The following is a 21967-nucleotide window of genomic DNA, read 5'->3' on the forward strand; positions in this document are numbered from 1 at the left end:
TTGTCAGAAGTCATTTTCACCATCCGCTGCCTACTGAACATTTAATGACGATTTGACAGGGGAGACTGCAGCTTGCATGGGGTTTGCAGTTTTGCGGTGGAGGCTTTGCTCGAGGAGTACACACACACACACACAGATGTGATTTGTAGCACGAGTTCGGGATTCACTCCTGTAGCTGTAAACCTTGATGCACATATGAACTATGAAACCAAAGTCACTGAAACAAGTGGATGCAGATTTTGGCTAGTCTTCATTATTAAAGCAGCACATTCCCTCCTTGTACCAGATTTCTGTAAATACCAAACATAAATACCCCTTATCTCTGCTTGACATGTGGGTATTTATGCACTGACAAGCATATGACTAATGCTGTTGAATCTTGGCAAATATAATAGCACCCTCATGCCATCAAGAGTGCATGATGCCCCATTTACTGTGTTCCTCATCACTAACAAGACCTTTCCATTTCACGTGTGAAGTAGATGAATGCCATTATTTTCATTATCAGAAGCATCACCAAGCCAATTCTGCCTTGAAGGTAGCTCAGTAAATATTCAATCAATGAGATTTGTCTCTTCCAGTCACGAGTCTGCCCACCACTGATCTCATCAAAGGTACTTTGACCTTCTACCTCATGAAGCTACATCCTGATCAATTCCAGCAGCAGTCACACATCAGTGCAGGTAAACAACACTGACGGAAGGTCATCAACACGTAGATTCAACAATGTAAACATGGAGCTCATGGCAAACTTTCAAGATACATTTGTCTTCCATCACTTCTAAGAGAAACACTGTGAACTTAAAACCATGGACCACTTTTTTGATCCTGTTAGCTTTTGTAAAGCTTAATTATTAACAGTGTGGGTCCCTCCTTAGTTTGTTATTTGTTGTTAAAAACAGAGAGCGATATGGCAATAAGCTTCAGAGTACACTGTCCATCTGTCTTGCTGCTCTCATTACTGGTCAAGTAGTATCACCAGTCACTTCCATTACACATTGTCTAGACCTCTTCATTGTCTAGACAATATGTAATGGAAGTCCAGAGGTGACCGGACCTATAATAGTACTTGCCAGAGTGCAAAGGCCAAAGTGCCTGGCTGGCCATCTCAGAGGAAAAACAGCTCAACCAATCATTCTGCCTTTACAGTGGTGATCATGTTCAGTGATTATCAAATAGATCTCAGTTTGATTGCAGAATCTATTTTTTAAATGTTAGTATTGAAAGGTAATAAGATGTCTGGCACTATATTCTGGTAACCCATTATTATTAGTTTTTGTAATGGATCAAATCAGACCATGTGAATCTTCCTGATGCCATTCTTGGTGACGACATGACTATTTATGCAGGATATGTCATTGATATTCAATTTGTTTACTATTTCCTCTTACTCAACAAATACAACACATTTTTCTTCCATTTATAGCTCAGAGAAAGCTGAACGACTGTGTGCATTGTGAGAAATACACAAACATGCAGCAAAAGAAATCTTTATACACCGAATTGCTTTTCACACATTAACTTATGTCTATTGTGTGAACTTTCACATGGTTTCATACTTTTTATCCAGGTTAAAACTCCAACATAGATTGAATAATCTCTTTTTTCACCAAGGTAAGAGCATGCCAAATACCCACGTGACACAATTTGCAGATGTTTGATATGGCATTAGTTCCCACACATGCAAGCTTTCAAGAAAATCCTCAAATGTATTGATAGCTAATGCTTGAGACAGATTGAGATCTGAGGTCTGTCTCGAGATGGAAAAGAGTTTCAGGGAGCGATACTGTTTGTTAGAATAATAACTCAAACGAATCATTAGGACTGCCTTCAAACTACAGCCTGTAATTATCTCTCACAAAAGAAGCTTTCACAGATTCTCTGACTGACACACACACACCTGAGTTCACTGCTTAGAAAGGAAGTCATGGAACCGTATTTTATGTAAGAATCCCAGCTTGGGGCTATCAGAGTCAAACACACAAGTCAGCTGAGCAGCAACATCGCTGAGGTCAAATCCGACTCAGACACTAAACCCACACTGCAGAGCTGTCTCGTCGAACCACAGAGAGGGGCCGAGAAAAAGAGAGAAAACGAGAGCAAGAGAGCGAGAGAGAAATAGTGTTTAGGTATGTGGGAGACAAGCAGAAGCAAAAGAGCGATTTTCCATTCATGGCATTTGGAGGCATTAGAATTTGTGTATCTGCAAGAAAGACGGAAAAAGAGAGCGGCCTCACATTTGTGCGAGGCAGTCAGTGTGCCTGAGAAACAACGTAAGTGTAAATGAACTGTGGGGGGTGAAAAGACAGAGGGAGTGATAGAGAGAGCAGGCGAAAGGCCTGTGGGTTCTGTCAGCACTGTCTCGCCACCTCGCAGACAACGTTTATTCGTAAAGCCTGCCAGGTTAGCTTGTGGCGTCCAGTTTGGATGAGCGGCTGTAGTACAACTAACAGATTGGACTGCATTGGGTTTTAAACACATGTGGCAAGAACAGAAAACATTAAACAAGGTTGGCAGGAGGCGCTTCAAACGGTGCTGGCAGGAGTGCCTCCGTAAAATGACACGGTTCCAACAAAAGGCCCACACGCTAAGATTTTAAAGCAGGGAGGAGGGGAGAGGATCCCCACCTTTCCCAGTGGGGAATCGTACAACCTTGTGCGATTTAAAGCTGAGGGATGCAGTTGGAGTTTGTCATGAGCTTATTCTACCATCTTTCCAATTTTGATATTCACCCCGATAGAGCAAATGTATAGATTATGATGACTTGCTTTTCTAAAACGATGGAATGCAGAAGCATACCCAGGTTTGTGGTTTGTGATGATTCCCTACATCCGCTTCCTTCCACAATCCTACTTACAGTTACAGTAATTAGCATCTCTCACTTGACCGTAAGACTGAATGGATGTGGGTAAATGTCTGCTTCCTTGTACTAATCCGGTGATGTACCGGTGTCCCGGTCAGGATCTGCCCTCTCTTTTGTCAAGGGTAATCTGGGATAGGCTCAAGCAGCCCCCTGCAACACTAACATGGGGTATGTGTGTTTATCAAAAAATGGACGAGTCAGCATGCATGACACTAAAAGTTGATTAACAGTATAAATGATCAAAAACCCTTTCACAGCATTATATTCTTCATGTTAAATGTATTAGTTTAAAAACGCTTCAAACAAAGTTTGTTTTACTTCATTCATCCCCTCTTAAAACTTTTGACCCAAAAATGCCCCCCCCCCAAAAAAGCTGTATTCATATTTAAAAACTGAAGAAACTGGTCTTCGAATAAATGATTGATCAAGTTGTAGCACATGAGATCAAGGGAATGAAAAAATAATGATGACAAAAGGAATAACTAAGTTGCTTGCTTTTCAAATATCTTAGTTCAAACGTGTTCCAAACACTTGACACACACCTGTACTTCATGCCCGTGTGCTTCCCCGTGGACTCCTTGAGTGAGATGTGGCGTGGCGTGAAGGAGCCGAAGCTGCGAGCAATGATAGCCACCGTGCGGAACTTGGCCCGGGCTTGGTTGACCACATTGGGGCTGGTGGCGCTCTGCTTGCTGTGGTCGCCATTCCCTCTCTTCAGGTTGTGGTCTGTGCAGGCGATGGACACCTGCATGGCTCCGCTTCGGTCGAGGGAGCAGAGCTCGAGATGACGGAGGGGAAACTACAGACAGGACAGGGGGGAGCAGGAGCTTGAGCCCGGCAGGAGTGCTGAAGTCTCAAGGATTTTCTTTTTTTTTTTTTTTTTTAATAATCTTTTGATTCAATGTCTCGTCCTCCTTTTGAGTCTAATCTCTTTTCCTCGTTTCTTTTGAAGTGCGTCTTTCTCTTCTTGTAAATGGACTGAGTCTTCAGCTGCTCGCGCCCAAGTGCTGCATCTCCATGTGCATGACTTTGTTCAGTGCACCGAAGTGAAGCAGCGGAAGCTTTTCTTCTTCTTTTCTGTGGTCACACCAAGTCTTCCAGTTTAAGTCTTTCCTTGTGGACGAGACACAGCAGAGCAGGTCAATCATCAAAAGCCTGAAAAGAACAAAGATTCCTCAGTTCTTTGTGGGATCCCTAATTTATTCCCCCTCTGGTTGTTGCCCTCTCCAGTGTCCTGCCTCAAAAGCTCAGAGATTTTTTTTTTTTTCTAAAGAGTTTCAGCTGCAGAATTCAAAGAGAGGGTGCAGAGGGATGGCAGAGGAGTAAAAGAGAGACAGAGAGAGAGACGGAGATGCAACCCAGGCGCTGCGCTCACTCCGGTCTGACTGTGGGAAGAGCGAGCCAGCAGTAGCATGAGGGAGAGCGAGAGAGAAAGGGGAGAGGAGGGTGAAGGAGGAGGGGACAGGGTCAGAAAACGGATAAGGAGACAGGGCAGAGAGGAAGGAGGGGGTGGGAGTCACTCTCAGGTTGTAGCAAGGTGCACCATCGCACTTCTGCCATCAGCACTTTTCCTCGTCGTGTCACTTCTTCTCCTCCCTCCCCTCCACTCTCTCAGCGCTCCTGTTCTCCTGCCTGCCGACGTTAATATGTGTCACTAATGTGCCCGTGCCCCAGTTTTCTCCCCTCTCCTCCTCTGCCTCCCTCGCTCACCGGTATCTGCTCTCGATGCGATATTTGGAGGATCACTCCGCGCCTTCTTCCCAGTGTTTTTGTTTTTCTCAGCAGGGGAGCTCCTCCACTGACAGCGCACCTTCGGGGAACTGAGCTGCATGTGGCGCTACTCTCAGCTTTCTCTCTTACTCCCTCACTCACTCGCTCACTCCCACTCGCTTTCTGTCCTCTCTCTTTAGCTCTCTGCCTACCTCCTCCTCCTCTCACTCAGTTTTCACCTGTCACACATCTTTGAAGAGTCCTTCCTGTCTTTTTCCAACTGTCTGTACAACAAAGCTGTTGCTCACCATTCCCAGAGCACCCCAAGACAGTATATCCTCTTCTATTCCTAGTTGAAGTGATAACTGGACTGTGACATTCAACAGGCTAGATCTATTTGCGCAGAGCAATGCAGCTTTACGACTTCTCTCATGTTGGTATTTGGACTGAATTCATCTTTATCTGCAGCAAACATATTTTGTGCATTTCCTGCTCAGGCACACACATACAAATACATTTGCTGACACAAGGCAATCATATTTCTCTAAATCCCTGAACACACTGTACATACATCCCCGCTGCGGGCAGCTACAAATCAAAGCCAGCGAGGGGAGGATAGATGGGACGAGTTGGGGGAGGCGTGAAGTGATGGGTATCAAGAAAAATAAAAGAAATAACTATAAACAGGCTGAGGCACTCTCGAGCAGAGAAGTGAGGGAATAACTATATCTGCTTGTGTTTGATTACAGTGTCCATATTTGACATTTTTTCTGTGTGTCTGTATATGTATGTGGGGAATTCTATACTATAGTTGGGACTGAAATCCCTTATCATGTTGACCTTATTGGGATTTCTGATCCCTGTGAGGACGAGAAGTAAGTCACATTCTATTTTGAAGGCAAACTGAAGTTGGGTTAGGTGAAGGTTAAAAGTTAGAGAACACGAATGGTTGAGTTCAGAATAAATTAGTTGGAAATGAGCCAGTCAAGCAAAGTCTAAGCTATCGTGTGTGTGTGTGTGTGTGTGTGTGTGTGTGTGTGTGTGTGTGTGTGTGTGTGTGTGTGTGTGTGTGTGTGTGTGTGTGTGTGTGTGTGTGTGTGTGTGTGTGTGTGTGTGTGTGTGTGTGTGTGTGTGTGTGTGTGTGTGTGTGTGTGTGTGTGTGTGAGATCATGAATACATACCAGTATGCGTATACATACAACCTTTTGAACAGTTGAGATGGACTCAAGTGGATGGAATAAAATCCATTGTTTTTGAATTTTTTTCATCAAGGTTCACTTGTTTTTTGCTTTGAGGTTTTCTTCACAGTCAGCAGACAATTTGTACAGTAACAGTCAGGGAACATAAGGTTCACATGTTCCACACACACATGTAAAATGACTGTACTGTAGAGGATGTGTTTGTGAATATGCCACAGAAATGTCATGTTAACCGCATTAGCAGTCTGGCTCTTTTTCAAAAGCGATGTCCGGAGGAGTGAGACAGATAGCCAAGAGGGAAGAATTAGCTGTACAGCATATTGTAATATCCCACAAACCCATATGATGTGTTTGTAGAGCTCACTTAAATTTGTGAGAATATTTATTCTCCACACATATGAAACCTGAACCAGCTGTGGACAACATTTAGCTTTTTATATGATTTTAAAGTGGTGACTGAACAATAATTTACACTAAAAAAAAAAAAACATTCAGTGAAAGTGTAAAGAGTCCTCCATTGAGATTGACTGTAGCAATAACCATAGTTTCATAGACAATACATTCATTCTCAGGTCAATTAAAAATCGCCATTAACATGTGTTTTTGGAGTATCAGAAGAAACAGGTCAATCTGGAGAAAACCAACGCTCTCAATGTAAAATTAAGCAAACTTCACACAAACAGGTCCTCAAACCAAACCAAACTCAACCTGGACCGAGGTGAGGGTGCTAATTCCAAAACCTCTGTGCAGCTCTGGATAGACTGTTCTCAAAACAAAAGGCAAGAAGCCATTGTAAGGATTACTACAAACATTGTGACGAAATGCCTCAGGCCATTGTTTCTCAGCCTTGGGCCACTGAGACGTTAGAGGTTTCTTCCTCCAATACACCTCATTCAAATCAACAGGTCACGTTCAAACTTTGTAGCAGCATCATAGTTTCTCATTTATCCGAATATTGAAGCAGAGCTATATGAATTATACATGGCGGAAGTCAGACACTGCTAATGTCATTCCTATCAGTCTCAGGAATATTACTATTGTTAAAGCAGCCATATTTGTATTTTGTCATGCTCGTCCTCTCAAAGTGCTTTATGCTTCCAATTTGACCACGGCAACAGAGACAACGCTGCCATGCAAGGTGCTCCCCCTCCTCTGAGAGTAACTCCTCCACCTTCTACTGGTCTTACGAGCCTCAACCACTCATCATAATATCACATCATTCAGTTCAAAGCACCAACACCAACTCTGCCTGACAGAGCTGCTACTTTGGTTGAAGACTTTTATTTTCCCCACAGGCATATGGCAGTGCAATTACAGGCACAAGCAGAAAAACCACAGTCTGTAATGTTCCGATCATAAAACTGTTGTAAAGTGAACTCCTGGTAGTAGGAGGGGGAACGGGGTGGAGGATTCTTTCAGATGTGGCTATACAAATGACATTTGTGTAGAGAACATCACTAAATGAAAACTACAGCTACTTTTTTTGTCAGTGTTCACAGTAAACTAAATACATAGTGAATCTTTTCGTCCATACCTGCTTTACGCTGGATTACCACTTTACTGCAGGGATTTGTATTAAATCCCTCATCTGGAGGGAGCACAACTGACAAGTGAGTGACACAGACAGAGTGACAGCAGGTAGCTCCAAAGTGAGCCCTTTCAGTAAAATCAAACTTCAAACAGCTGGTACCCAGCGTGGTGAAAAGACAAGTTACAGCAGTGAATGTACTTCCAAGGAAGACAAGCATTTGGTGTTTTATTTTTGGTATTTGTGAGGGCACAGACATGATATCGAAATTGTATGACGTGAAATAAAAGTAAAAGCATCTGCAATGACGTGGTCCTACATATGAATCCAAATATATATTTTGGCTGACATAAATGGTTCCTCCTTGTGCAGCTTGAGCCGCAGAATTGCGGTGTGGGAAATTACAGTAATGTTGCTTTGTTTTCTGTGGATTATCATTGGTACGTTTTCCTGTGTTCAAATTGCTGATTCAATGTGACGAGGCCAGTGAGGTGACTGATTGAGAGTGTGTTCATTAGCAACAGCAAGCTCAGAATAAAAACAAATGACGCAGTCTGTGCAGCATACATCGACAATAACCACCGACCACTCCACTCCTGCTGTGTAATGTGATCCCGGAGTGTGTGGGAGGATAAAAACCCTCATTTGATCAATTTGATTTGTTTGTATCACACTTAAAACATGTTAAGTATTAAAAACCTGGTCCAACAAAATGTTTTCCCCCTGAGATTAATAAAGTGTTCATATTCTATTCTCATCAATTCTAGTTTTACCAGGACGTTTAACTCTATTGTAGATCACCCCCTTTTACCTCAAATTCTATTTTTTAAATAATGTGAGGAGAAGATATTCCCCAAAACCCAAGATTTTTACAGCGACTGTGCCCACCTGAAGAGTAGCTCGACACAATACAAAAAGTAGTTGAACCAATTTGAGGCAACACCTGAATTCACACATATTTCTTCAGCCCTAGCATCAGTAGTGGTGAACTTCTTTCAAACAAAGTTGCATTCTATTCGATTTGGGCTTTTCTGACCCAGACTGAAGCAAATCATCTTACATTTCATGATGAAATTATTTTTAAAAATGTCACATACAATGCAAAATTAAGTTATATCTAACAACTGAGGCAGAAAGATGCAATGTTGATTTAAAAATGAAGTTAATTTTGTTCCTTATCTTCTGACACGACTGTAATGAAGCTCAAAAAATCCAAAATGTCGCATTAAGTAAACACAAGATCAATTCATTCATCTAAACAACTGACCGCATCTAGGTTGAGCTCCAGAAAATGAAAGTCTTTTAGATAAAGCGGATTCAAAATTAGATGAGAGCTGATTGTTGGGATACTCAGTTATATCTGACAATGATGGATTTGTATGAAGTACTTTGTTTTGAACGGCCCTATTAGATTAATATGATTTCAGCAGAACAATCCCTCATTGTTTTATCCGGCCATCAGCAGCAATTTATCTTCAAAGTGTCTAAACTTTATGTTATGATGCATCTGAAAAGAATAAATAAACAATATTCCGTATGAGAAAGTCTGATTCTATGTTTGAGTGAGTGAGTGAGTGAGTGAGTGAGTGAGTGAGTGAGTGAGTGAGTGAGTGAGTGAGTGAGTGAGTGAGTGAGTGAGTGAGTGAGTGAGTGAGTGATGCCATTTCAGTCTCTGTTTTTCTTTTTTTTTTAAACAATCTGTTCACAATATCTCCGTCTCTACCTAATCTCTCACCCAACCCAGTGGACGTACACAGAATCAGATCAATGTCACATCTAATGGAGAAGCAGCTCATTCCTAATCAATACTGCATTGTTCCTCCAGGGAACAGCAGATTCCCCACCAATTCCCACATATGGAACTGGAGCTGGTGCAAACCTGTTTCGCCTCTAATGAGGAGTGGGAAAGTGCTGAGTGAAAGAGGACTGTGGTCACAAAGTGTGTTGCGGCACTGAAGTGAGCCATCAGTCACCATCAGTCCCTGCCATAAACACCGAGGCAGCTGAATGATGTTTGCTGAAATGTCTCGATGAAGAGGGGTGCACTCATTTTGAATCTTAACACACTAAGTGCTCAAATGAAGGTTATCATACTTGTATCACTTTGGTGCATTGATATTCAAACTGTGACTCACTCCTGGCCTAATACAGCTCACAATGGTATTATGAGCAGGTATAATTTATAATCTGCTGAAAACTGATCCTATAAATGAATCAATACAGGTCTTCAGAGGATGGTCATAAAAAAATTACCCCAAACATCCTTCGCCTCAAGAGCTTCCCAAACTGTCCGGGAGCTATTTGAAAATAACATAAAACAAGGAAACAGAATAAACGGGCTGGAAAAACACTCACTTCCAAAAATGGAGGTAGCCAGAAATCAACACACGAACTAACAAAAGAAGGGCACCTGCAACAATCAGAACCAGTGCAGGTACCCTGGACCGAGAGCATGGGGGCTTCACGACCTTCAGTCTGTCGCAAATGGCCATCTCCTGTTCCTACTGACGTCTGTAAATGAGAAGCTCAAGGTGAGTGGCTGGGTCAACAAACAACTAAACAGTGGATACAGTTTTTAGCACTCTGATTGCTGTACAGTCCTAACAACATGTTCATTTCTGCAACTATGATGACAATGGTCATCAATCAAAACCAAGTGGGTATTTCAATCAGATCTTTTTCTAAACCCCCCCCAGGTTTTTCCTGATGCTAAGCCTAAGCCTATACCTTCTGCTGCTGGTAACGCCACTGCACCATGAGTCACATTGGGGAGTATAAGGAAAAAACACCTACATTGTCATTTAACTTCGAAGACTTGTTGTAGTGGGTTGGCACCACACTGGCACACGCAAAAGTAGTGCAACTGAGTCATCAACTTGGACATTAATAGTAAAGACTGAGTAGTCCTGCTTGAGATTGAGTGAGCATTTAAATGGCATACAGAAATACAGAACATCATGGCTCTGATTAATAATTATAGGTGTGTTTGCGTGCGTGCATGCGTCTGTGCGCACTCAGCACTGGTGCAACAGCACAGAGTTTGTGTTGGACCATGTTCCACTAAATTGACTCATTACTATTAAAGATTGAGACCTGACCCGGCTCTTCCGGTTGACTTGAAGTCACACTGATACAGCGGCGCCAGCTCCGAGGAGGTTCGGCAGCTGTGTCCCATAACGGCACGTGCCAAGTAGATCTGTGGGAAATTCCATGAACCAACCAACTGGATAATTAGCCAACTGTCACAGTGACTTACAATGGCTGCTGTTTGTTGGAAGAAAAGAAAAAGGGAATAAATAAATATTGGTTTAAAATATACTCTAATTTCTGTGATCTATTTGTCAGGTTGCACACATTTTTAGCCTCTTTCACCATTCCTCTGATTATCATCCTGGGTTTGTTTTTGTTTCGCCAGCAGCTGCCCCGTAAGCAGCAAGTGATGACACAATCATAACTCTGTGTGCAAGGCAGCCTCTGTGTCCTACTTTTGCACCTGTATATGTGTGTGTGTGTGTGTGTGTGTGTGTGTGTGTGTGTGTGTGTGTGTGTGTGTGTGTGTGTGTGTGTGTGTGTGTGTGTGTGTGTGTGTGTGTGTGTGTGTGTGTGTGTGTGTGTGTGTGTGTGTGTGTGTGTGTGTGTGTGTGTGTGTGTGTGTGTGTGTGTGTGTGTGTGTGTGTGTGTGTGCTGGATCATGAGCTTTGTCAGCAAAAGCCCACACGCTACATACTGAAATCCGTGTGCGATACCTCACACACCGACTGAGCCTGTGGATTAGCGACAGACTTTTTTTTGTAGTCTCAAGTGAGATTCAATTCAGACAATTCAGACATCCTAAATTAAATGCTATGAGTAGTCAAATGAATATAAAACCTCCTGGGACAATAACAACTGCCTTGCAAATCCAAAATAACAAAATAGCCAATTTTCTGAACAACGAAAACCTCACAACGCAAAAACTGGAATCGCAGATGTTGACTTGCAGAAACTATTATCAATACATATGTGAGAAGAAAGTGATTGAACTCATACTATAAAACACATTTTACTGACATCTGCAGCAAGATTACAGATTCAATTTTTCCAGCCTGGTATGAACGCTGTGTCGCATGAATGAAATCTCATCATCACTTCAACAACGGCCAAGAAATAACATTCCTCCAGAGCGATCATGGGGAGGTTTTATACCTCACTTTTACCTCACTCGAAAGTGAGACAGTATTGTCCTGCCCAGCTTTTATCTCATTGCCAACAAAAAAAATTGCGTTGGAAATATATACACTAATTACTGTAAATATGTCTGTGTGCTGTAATCATATGCTAACCCAGTTTTTACAGCAGTTGTTGTTGAGAAGCTATACTTTGGTTTCAAAGTTATTGCTAAGCAGGACAAGGACTCACCGTCTTAAGGAAGCGAGGAGAAATGCAGCATTTTGAAAACTTGGAGCAGTTTGTTAAATACACCATTCACCATTTTGCTTCTCTTCCCTTCAGGCATTGTCACCAAGTGACTAGTTCATTCATGATTCCATAGATCACATCTGGCATTTAGTTTCTGAGGGGTCCCATTGTGTTGTCATGCAAGACCAAACTTTTTCCAGGGGAGAAAATACTGTCAAAATGTGAATCAATGCAGTGCTCGACAGTCAAATCCAAAATCTTCCATAATCCTCCACAATCCATAATCCTGTGTGTACTTTGTACAACATCTGGCCAGACCCTTCAAACTGCGCTCTTCTGTTTGTCAACAATAATCATTGAGTACTGTAGAGAATTGTTTAAAAAAAATTGCACAATTGGATATGTAAATCAAATAATTTCAGCACACCATTGATTAAAAGTGGCCACATCTCCTCACACTCAATATATATACACAATATAGATTTTTACAGTACACATGATATCAAAGTGGAAGGTTTTCCTCCACCGAGTAACAGAAAATGTGCGTACCACACACACAAACATGACTCAGTTTGTGATATGTAAACATCTAAACATGCTCAGGGGACACACACACACACACACACACACACACACACACACACACACACACACACACACACACACACACACACACACACACACACACTGTTTCAATCACACAACCATTCCTGGAGAAAACAATGTCGGGGAAAGAACCACAGTGGCTTTATGAAATATTCATGAAACACAGACTGGAAAACAACTGAGGGCTGTACTCTGACGTGTAATTGTAAAGATCAGTGAGTCATGTTTACAAGGTCAACAAGACAATATCTAAGAACACATGCTATGTTAATGGATGCATACTGTGCATAAGATAAAAACAAGGAAACTATTAAAATCATGCAGCATTTTCATATTGGACTCCAGTCTTACATGGAAGAGTTCTATCCAACAAATATATTTGCTCATGTCAGTCCGAGTGTAGCTTCTGTTCAAAGAGCATTTATTCATGCCAGCATGAGGTGCAGTGGGACTTCTTTTCAGAATATGTAGCCACACCTTCCATTTTAACTATTTCATGGGTGCCTTTGATTCAACAGGAAGCGCTCTAAGAATTCACAATCATGGTATAATGCATCCCCTGCTAAACAAAGCGAATGAAAATGTTGGTTTCTCACAAAAATGGAGGATAATGGTGACCGGAGCCATCTTGAATGGACAATCACAACACCAAAATCCTGACACCGTGTGGAGGTCATTTCGGTTCTACACAGTGGAGGCAAAGTCACAGTCAAAGGTAAGGCTGTTTGTCCACTTTGTAAAAAGCAGCTGTCTGATTACAAAGACGACAAACCTACTGGCTCATCTGCAAAAATCAGAAATTAACTCTGCATGCTTTACCTGCTTCATTTTTGTTTCAAAGCTATTTCAGAGCTCCCTCATGGTGTCTCATTTGTACATTTCCTTTCTCCTGGGAATCTTTTCCTCCAACTGTATGTACTATCGTCCCAACACTGAAGATTCTCCATCAAACCGTCTCATTTTAATATTTTGACTTCGAGAGCGAGGTCGATGTGAAAAACTCAGAATTTAATGCAGCTGTTTTAATAAAGCAATGAATTTAATTTAAGAATTGGTCATTTCAAATTTGTTTAAACCTTGACGGCCCCAATAAATAGCACGCGCCAACTCATTTCTATTCATATCGAGCAAAGTAGAGTTCATTTCTTTAAATGACAAACATTTAAATGTTTTATTGAACTGTTTTATTCCTGCAGAAAATCTGCCAAGCCAGTGTTTATACTGTACTCTTCTGCCCCTGTCTGCAGCTCTGAGTGTCCTGATTGAAGCTGACAGGACAGTGTCAGGGATGTCTTCCCTCCTCATGACTGTAAGCTCTGCGTCTCCTGCCCATAGGACTGAACTGTTCCCAACATGTGCTCATCTGGTGTGACGGCTGTAGGGCAGGTTGCTAACGGTCAGGTCTGACGATGCTGTGCTGCCTGAACTGTTTGTGCCCTTGTATTGGTACCGGAACTGCGTGGTAAGCAGAAGAAACTACGTGAGGAAAGTTTAACTACATGGCTTGTATTGGGGTTAAAGCTTGTTTCAAAAACTTATTTTAATCTTCCAACTTTCCAGAGTTCACCTCCATGGAGAATCAGGTGCTTTAATAAGCTTCTCCAGGTGTTACAACTGGGTTGTGCTCTTTTTCCGCAACAAATGCAGAAAATAAAGTTGAAAAATACCCGCAGAGGGGAGGTTGAGTGATCCAACATTTCCTTAAATGAAGCATAGCAGTCCATTATTTAAACCAACAGCCAAACACTATTTAAAACATTTAAAGTTAAATGCAGGATGAAAAGCGAAAAAAAAAAGCAGCTTTACTCAAGCTCTGTATTTGCAGAGCATGCAGGATTTAATAAAACAATGTCAAAGCAATAAAGAAAAGAGAGAGAAAAGTCCCATCAGTGAAGAGGGATTTAAAGAGCGAATATGTTCATAAATAAGACGGGAAAGTATGTGATCGCTTTCCAAACAGCAGTTTGGGGCATGCAAAGGACGGTTTGAGCAGAGAAAATATAAACACACTGTAAATGTCTCTTGCTCTATAGATTTAACTCCATTTCTGATCAAAACAGTTTCTGTGTGAGTTTCTCATGAGGCCCAATCCTCATTTAATATGTCATTCTGATTTAATTAAATGATTAAATATCAGTCTGAACTTATTACATTTAATGTCACAGAAATTGTTGCTGAAATCACTGGAATAGACCGCAATCAGAAGCCCTGAACTCTGGGAATTAACAGTTCTTCATTATTTTATTGCATTTCCTCGAGCAGATTTGAAGAAACTGCTTTAGCTGAGTTGCTCCCAACACTGGATGTTTTACTTCCATTGCCAGTCTGATACATTAATAAATAAATTGTTTGTACTGCTGAATGTTGAACGATATCCTCAACCTTCATCCTGTTGTTTTGCCAACATCTGACAGCACTGTCAGTGTGATAGTTTTGCGTCTGTGTTTCAATAATAGTCTCTTAACTCAGTTTGCCAATCGATTAGTAGCTCAGAAGTGTTTTGAGAAGTTTCATTAATAAAATATTGGTTTTAATTTACCCGTTTATCGAAATGGCTTTGGTTCTTTGACATCTTTGACATCATAAGGTGGTTTGTAGCGCTCTCACCTGACAAGAAACTTGAGTTTCTATGCACAGTGTGCATGGTCTCCCAGTGCATGTTGGGTTTTCTCCGGGTGATGGACTGGTGACCTGTCCATTTCCTAAACTTCCTTCACTCGTAGTCAGCTGGAATCAGCTCCAGTGACCCACAAACCTAAATAAAGCTGCATTAAAGATGGATTAATGGACAAGTGTGCATGTGTAGAATTTAAAAACAAGCTACACACACAAAAGACAACTGACATAATGCACAGCAGGGTAAAAGTCTACAAAGAACCACTTCCAGAGTGATAAGAAGACAAATTTTATGTTGCATGACGAGAATCCTCCCCTGTGATTTCCCTTAAAGGCCCCATGTTGGGGAACCTCTGTTCTAAAGCTTGTGTCAGTATAGTAAGCTGGAGATCTCACAGTGGCAAGTCAGTGACATCCAGCATCCGCACACGCTCGCACACGTACAGCTGCATTATCATTAAAGCATTGCTTCCTGGAAGGACTGAGGCCATGGGTCAAAGTGCACAATGACAGAGGAGGAGGGAGTGCCTCAACATTTCCTTAGTCAATCTTGTCTGTTAAAATCCCTAAAAGCTGCATGTGATCCCGCTGTCAGTACAGATGACGCCGTGACCTGTCACACCTCCCTCACTTCCAGCAGTGCACTCATGTTTCAAGTCAACGTGAGCGCAGCGCTCATATTTGGGTTTTGTACCGGGTCGAGATAAGTCGCAGACGCTGCATGTGCCATTTCGTCTGCACATTAAATCAGGAATCAGGAATGGATGGTCCATTTTCTTCGCTCAATCATTTAGGTACAAACAGAAACATGTGGAACATGATATGACTCGCATCACAATCACTAGCTATATTTGGTTATTAGCTGCACGTCTGTTTTTCTCATATGCTGCCAATATCACTGCACATGAATTTTCCTGCAGAGTTGATCAAGTGCAGTATTAAAATGTGAAGGAAAAAAATGGAACTCATATTACACGCATCAGAGTATCACAGTCATTGAGATTTTAAATAACCTTGGTGAGAGCTCATGTGTCGCTACCAACGGAGCATGATTTCATTTCCTGAGCAATTGTTTGAGAATTGGCAGGGAATTCTGGGTAATAATCTGTTGGTACCAAATACTTGTCACACATTACTCATGTGGATTAACAGCTTTGTCATTTGTGTCATTAACGGATGAGTTTTACTGCACAGGCTGGATCATAGGTCAAGGATGCTACAGCTATAAGTGCATTACAGTGATGAGTCTTGGCCTGAAGATCGCCTTCATGTCATCCACAGCTCATACTATACGCCTGTGCTGGGTCTCAAATAAAAATTACTCATCCCCCTCCTCCATCGCCTCCATCTCCTCATACTCTCAGAGCCGTGTGTACTGCATGTGGACACACACCGAGTTTACGATGGATTGTAATGCGACTCTAATGACCAGTCACTGAGCTGTATAATTGTGATTTATTCACATTAGCTGTTTTGTTTTTGTCTATAAATATTTAACTAATGCAACTTTTTCATTATACCAGCCATCACAAAGCTCATGAGATGAAACATCCCAGTTAAAATGCATCAACTGGACGAGTTTGCAGAGTGCAGGAGATGAAATATCAGCAGATGAAAGCCAGCACAAACAACTCAGCAGCTTTTATCCTGTCCTCTCCCATATATTTCCTTTATACTGGTGATCTGCATCTTAAAGGGCCAGATAAATTTAAACATGAATGTGGGTGAACTCTGGCGCTTCAACAGTAGCAAACTAGCAGAGGAATCCCATTCAACAAAATAACCACAGTCGGCTTCATATCAAAAAGTTCCCACTAACCATTGACAGCTCTGAGGTGTGCCACAGTGGAGAAACACCAGACGCGCTAGTCACAGTATCAACAGTATGAAGATTTAACCACACCGTGTTCACAATGAAAGTCTTACATAACATCACTGGAAATGAAAAGTAAAGTAATGCATAGACATGCATTTATTGTGTGCTCTTTCATACTAAGAACAGAGAAAAGGAAGAATACAGAAAAAGTACAAAGGTGAAAGATAAAAGGAGAAAAAGCCTTCACAGTCTATAAACACATAATGCCATCCCTTCATTATGGGAGCAGCAAACATGCTGAGTTTACATCTCGGCGATACAGCAGACGAGATGTAATACATCATCTCATGGATGATGTATTTTTATTGGCTGCTCTGGTAGTTAGCATTCAGGCTTCATCGCTAAAGCCGAGGGGATATTTGTAAAGGTTTTTTTTTATTGGTACAGGAAAAACAATCTCTGATAGACATAAAATCATGGTGACTTAAGATTTTTGGAGGTTGAATACAATCGCATGAAGAAATGTCATTACAGCTATGGAGTGAAAACAGACCTGAGATGGCGAATGGAAAAAAAATCAAACCACTGAAACTGAAAAATCGTTAGTGCACTTTTGGGCTTTAGGAGATGCTTCAGTGAGAAATAATTTCTGGTGATCAAGTGCTGGATTTGTGTACGGAAAGCTAACTTTATTTGTGTGGCACATTTTAGCAATGAGGCCATTCAAAGTGCTAAAAATAAACAAATATAAACAGCAACAAATGCAGAATAATAGCAAGGGAAGACTAAAAACAAAACCTATTCAAAAAGGTTAAAATAAGAATTTTTTTTTTTTTTTAAGATTAAAAAGTAAATGCAATCAAAGATTTAATGGTAAACTGCATCATAAAATAAATTATTGTTTCACTGAAAGGCAGCAGCCACCAGAAAAGGCCTTGCATAAAAGCTAAAAGTGATTTTTGTATGTTTGGTTTTGACTCTAGGAACAGAAAGTAGGTTTGATCCACACGACCCGCGAGGTTGAGAGAGTTCATAATGTAAACAGAATATCAGAGATGTATTTAGTGTAAACCACACTCAGTTGAACAGAAGTAACATTCTGAACTTGTAAAGTGCTTCATTCTCTTGGACTTTGTGAGGACTTGAGCAGCAGTTGATTGAATCAGCTGTAGCCGTCTGATAGATTTTGTAAGACGACTAATACAGACATCCCAAAGTCTACTTTAGGCATGAAAATGTTTCTCTAAATCCTTCTTTGGGATGGTCAGTGCCTGAGTTAAATACAAGTGTCACTGAAAAGGTTCTGAAAACGTGTCACCATGTGATATTTATTTATTTATTTAGTAATACATTTGCAAAAGTCTACAATCCTGTGCCCCCCTGTCAATATAGGGTGCTGTGTCCAAAAATCTACTTAAATAATGTTAGCAAATGGCTGCAATGTCATGAAACATATCTGACAAGTCTAAGAGTTAACAGTACTGTATTTTCACAATATATTCACAGCCCTTAGAGTGGACTATAGTTTCCACGTCAATAAGTGATAAGTGATCTGTGCGCCATCTTCATAGCTATAATACCAAATGTGGTGTTGTTCAGAATCGAAGCCAGTGGAAGCATGTCGATGTTCAATAACAGTTGGCCCAGAATGGACCCTTTTGGGAACTTGTTCAGCCTAGATTAGAAGTTAGCTCCTCGCACCCAAAAAAAAAAGGATTTGTCTTTTGAATAAGATTTAAAACTGTGTTTTAACTTTGATTGTATTTGTTCTTTCACAATCAGAATATCAAATTCTACTCAAACAATTCAGGAAATGACAACATCATACTTGTCAATACTTTTTATATTGCCACTTTGTATCCCATTGACTTATATTCAAACACAGGCAAACAGGTCACCTCTGGGTCACAATTCAACGAGTATCCATTCAGTGTGAGCCATTGTTCACTGAGGAGTGTTGGATTACAGCTCATTATTTGGACAGAAGACAGCTGCTGAAGATAAGACAGGTGAAAGCACCATGTCGTTCTATCTATTCCATAAGAAAACAGGCCAGTTAGTTATGCTGAAACTATAAAACATGTTGGAAAATGAACCCATAGATGTCCTATTTATGTGTGTTTTCCAATATCATTATGTTTCATGCTGTAATTAGTCTAATTCATTAATTAAAGTCTTCAGCAGGCCCAAGTCATGAGTGAAATTAATTAGGGAGAGTGCATTAGTTACAGAGCAGATGAAACAACTCGCTATGCGACGTGAGCCTCCAATATAGGGGCAGTCCACCGGCTTAACACTACAAAGCCATCAAAAAGACAATTCAGTACTTAGGGAACAATTTAAAACAATTTTGTAATCCTGTTTTTGCTGACCTGTGGTTTGACTATCCTTCTGCAGTGACATTGGACAGCACTTTTAGACATAGGTGGTTGACATTATTACATCTTTAGCTACAAACCAGGAAAATCAGTAAAGTCTTAGTTTTCAATCACTTTATTTCTACCCTGTGGTATTTTGTGAATCATCACCATCTCTGGAGTCACTGGCTTGAACTTTGGCCTGTGTTTTATTGCATTGCTTTCTACAGAATATAGTCCAGATGTGATCATTGCCATCGATGGCTTCCGCACAGTTCAGGTGGGCGGTAATGGATTCAAGAGTGAAAAGAGAGCTTTGCAATTTGACGCTTAGCAGATGGAGCCATAGTGGCCAGTCTGCCAGGTGGAAATGCTTTTGAAGCTCAGACAATGATCTGTCAGTATTCCTGTCTCAATGTGATTATAGAATTATTTTTTAGGGTCAGGGACTCAAGTTCAGCCCAATGTGCTTGAGGCCATGCAGCACACTGGAGGTGACCCTAGCAGGAATGGCTACAGTGATTAAAAAAAAGGAAACAAGCTGAAATAAAACTGACCTTCGAAATAAATAATGCTCAATCCATGCTCACCGTAAAAATTTTAATTTCTTTTTCTTTTCTTTAACTTCTTCCATTTTGCTCTTCGAGGCCAATGCCCACATAAAAATCTATTTACACTTAAGATCAGCAAAAAAAACATAAGCCATTAAGCATTTCAGCTTCTAAAATAAAAGTTCCACACACAGAATTCCTGATATAAAAACTGGAAGGTAGAACTTTTTCACAAATTTTTGCCCGTAGTACCTAAATGCATGACATAATAAGGTTGTTCTCCAACTTGCACTGTGCAATGAACCCACCCGCCTACACCACCTGCACCACCTGCACCACAATTAGCTATTTGCTGGAAAGAGCAGCGTTCCTGACTGCGAGAGAGTCTCCAGATATGGACACTTGATAGTCAAGAGCAGTAACAACAAGAGAATACCGTCATCTCTGTAATAGCATTGCTATGGAAACGGTATGGAGGCGTTTTGTGTGGGGGAAAAGCAGCAATAAAATCACACCAGGCAAGAACAAAGATGTCAGACGGCAACCAGGCAGCATCTGTAGGAAATGAGGGCTGCATCGTGGCTACCTGGGGAGAGAAGGTATACGACAAGGAGTGTAATGACACATGGTGCAGTCTGTAAAAGTACATACTAATGAAAAATCTGATTGAAACAAGGGAATTTAGGGACCATATGCGAGTACTGATGAGCAAACTGAAGCTAAAAGATCATCATACGCACACACAAAAAATCCTTTTCTGTACATTCAACACAATAATTCTCATTGCAAGAGTTGTCCATCCATCATCCATCTTCAATAAAAGTTTCTCCCAACCAGGATTGCTTGGGGGGTGGGGTTGGGTGCGGGGGTTGCAGCCTATCACAGTTCACAAGCAGACACAATCGCACCAAGGAATAATTCATGGTCACCAATAAACCCGCGCTGGACATGGTGACCCTTGATCTTTCAAAAAGATATTGGATCAACAACTCCTGCAGCATTTTGGATTTCTTACTTGTAAATTAGATTTTGTTTCTGTCAATGAGATTGATAAAAAAAACAACAACAAACAAACCCATACAACCTCAAAATATAACTCGTCCAACTTCTGACACCCATTTAAGGCAGCTTGACATCAACTTCTCAGCAGAGCAGCTAATGAGCAAAGGAGGAGAAAACTCAGCTGTGTGGAGATGTTTCAAGATAAACAAACTCCATGAAAGTAGGGTTGACAGACAGATGTGCCCTCGACCGGTGCATTTGCAAAATTAAGTTTGAATGCTGAAGTGATGATTAGATTTGCAGCCTTGAGACCAAACCCATTCAGTTTGAACAGAGCAAATATCAGGAACAAATGAAACCTGGGATCTTGTTTCAGTTGCTTAGAATTAGATAAATACTTCTAATTAACATTAACTTTTAGATTTGGAAATATACATTGTTCAATATAAATCTGAGAACATTTCTGTCATGTTCTTTTCAACTTAAATGAGAATCTTCAACAAACAACTTCCAAACGGATCAGTTCAGCGGGAACATACAGCAAGGATATAAGGCAATACATTTATGAGCATAAAAATGAGTCCTCCTCATTTAGTTCATCCTGTATTCTGAATTCTAAAAACTTTTCTAGGTAATGAAACAGATGGTGCATGTGTGCGTGTCCGCATGCCTGTGCTTGCAGTGTTTATCTGGGAGGGGGAGAAGCAGGAAGGATGGAAAGGGAGAACAGCAGAGGAGGGATAGATTGCATGTGCCTTATACCCGCTCTGGTGACTTTAATGTTTTGTTAATTGGATTATATCAAGCACCTTAATAGCAGAGGCATGCTTGGCCTCCCTCTGCTCTCATTTCATGTTGTGATAAATATTCATCTTGGTTTAAAAAAAAATATATACGACTTTATGAGACATGCCAACACATGAAGTTGGTGTTGTGCTTGTTTATAGGTTTTTGTAGGAATGGTGAGATGCTTTGTTTTACTTTGGAAATACTTTCTCAATTTTTCAAAAAAGATTTTGTTTGCAAAAATGTATTGAACAGGTGAGTAACTGAAAAAACGGGATGTGTCCTATTTCCCAATAGGGAAAGTACTAACCGCGATTGACCTGGGAGTTTCCTACTGAAGGATGGAAGAAGCCCCAGAAGCCAAACGGACGTTACAAAACATAGCAGCTGTTTTAGAGAATGATAAAAGAATAAAATCAATTCACTCTTCAAACAAACAAAAGTACAAAGAAAAAGTCAAAAATAATATGACAATTTTTCAATTACTAATGGATTATTTTTTTGAAATGCTAACGATAAATCAGGAAAACTCTAC

General features: G+C 40.9%; 1 protein-coding gene across 2 annotated transcripts in view; it reads right to left on the reverse strand.

The window, feature by feature from the left end:
• Window positions 1–21967, reverse strand: part of kcnab1a (potassium voltage-gated channel subfamily A regulatory beta subunit 1a) — a 108541-nt gene that overhangs the window by 65647 nt on the left and 20927 nt on the right. The window contains exons 1-2 of one of the 2 annotated variants that reach the window (XM_080509203.1): window positions 4574–4678; window positions 3406–4018 (exon numbers count right to left, since the gene is read on the reverse strand). The exons of the other annotated variant lie outside the window; for it this stretch is intronic. Coding sequence (XP_080365329.1) covers window positions 3406–3614 — 209 coding nt within the window. The 5' untranslated portion in view covers window positions 3615–4018; window positions 4574–4678. Of the gene's footprint in view, window positions 1–3405; window positions 4019–4573; window positions 4679–21967 lie in introns of those variants that run through there. 2 annotated transcript variants of the gene reach the window in all.

This window comes from Blennius ocellaris, assembly GCF_963422515.1.
Source record: "Blennius ocellaris genome assembly, chromosome: 2".
Classification (NCBI taxonomy): Eukaryota; Metazoa; Chordata; class Actinopteri; order Blenniiformes; family Blenniidae; genus Blennius; species Blennius ocellaris.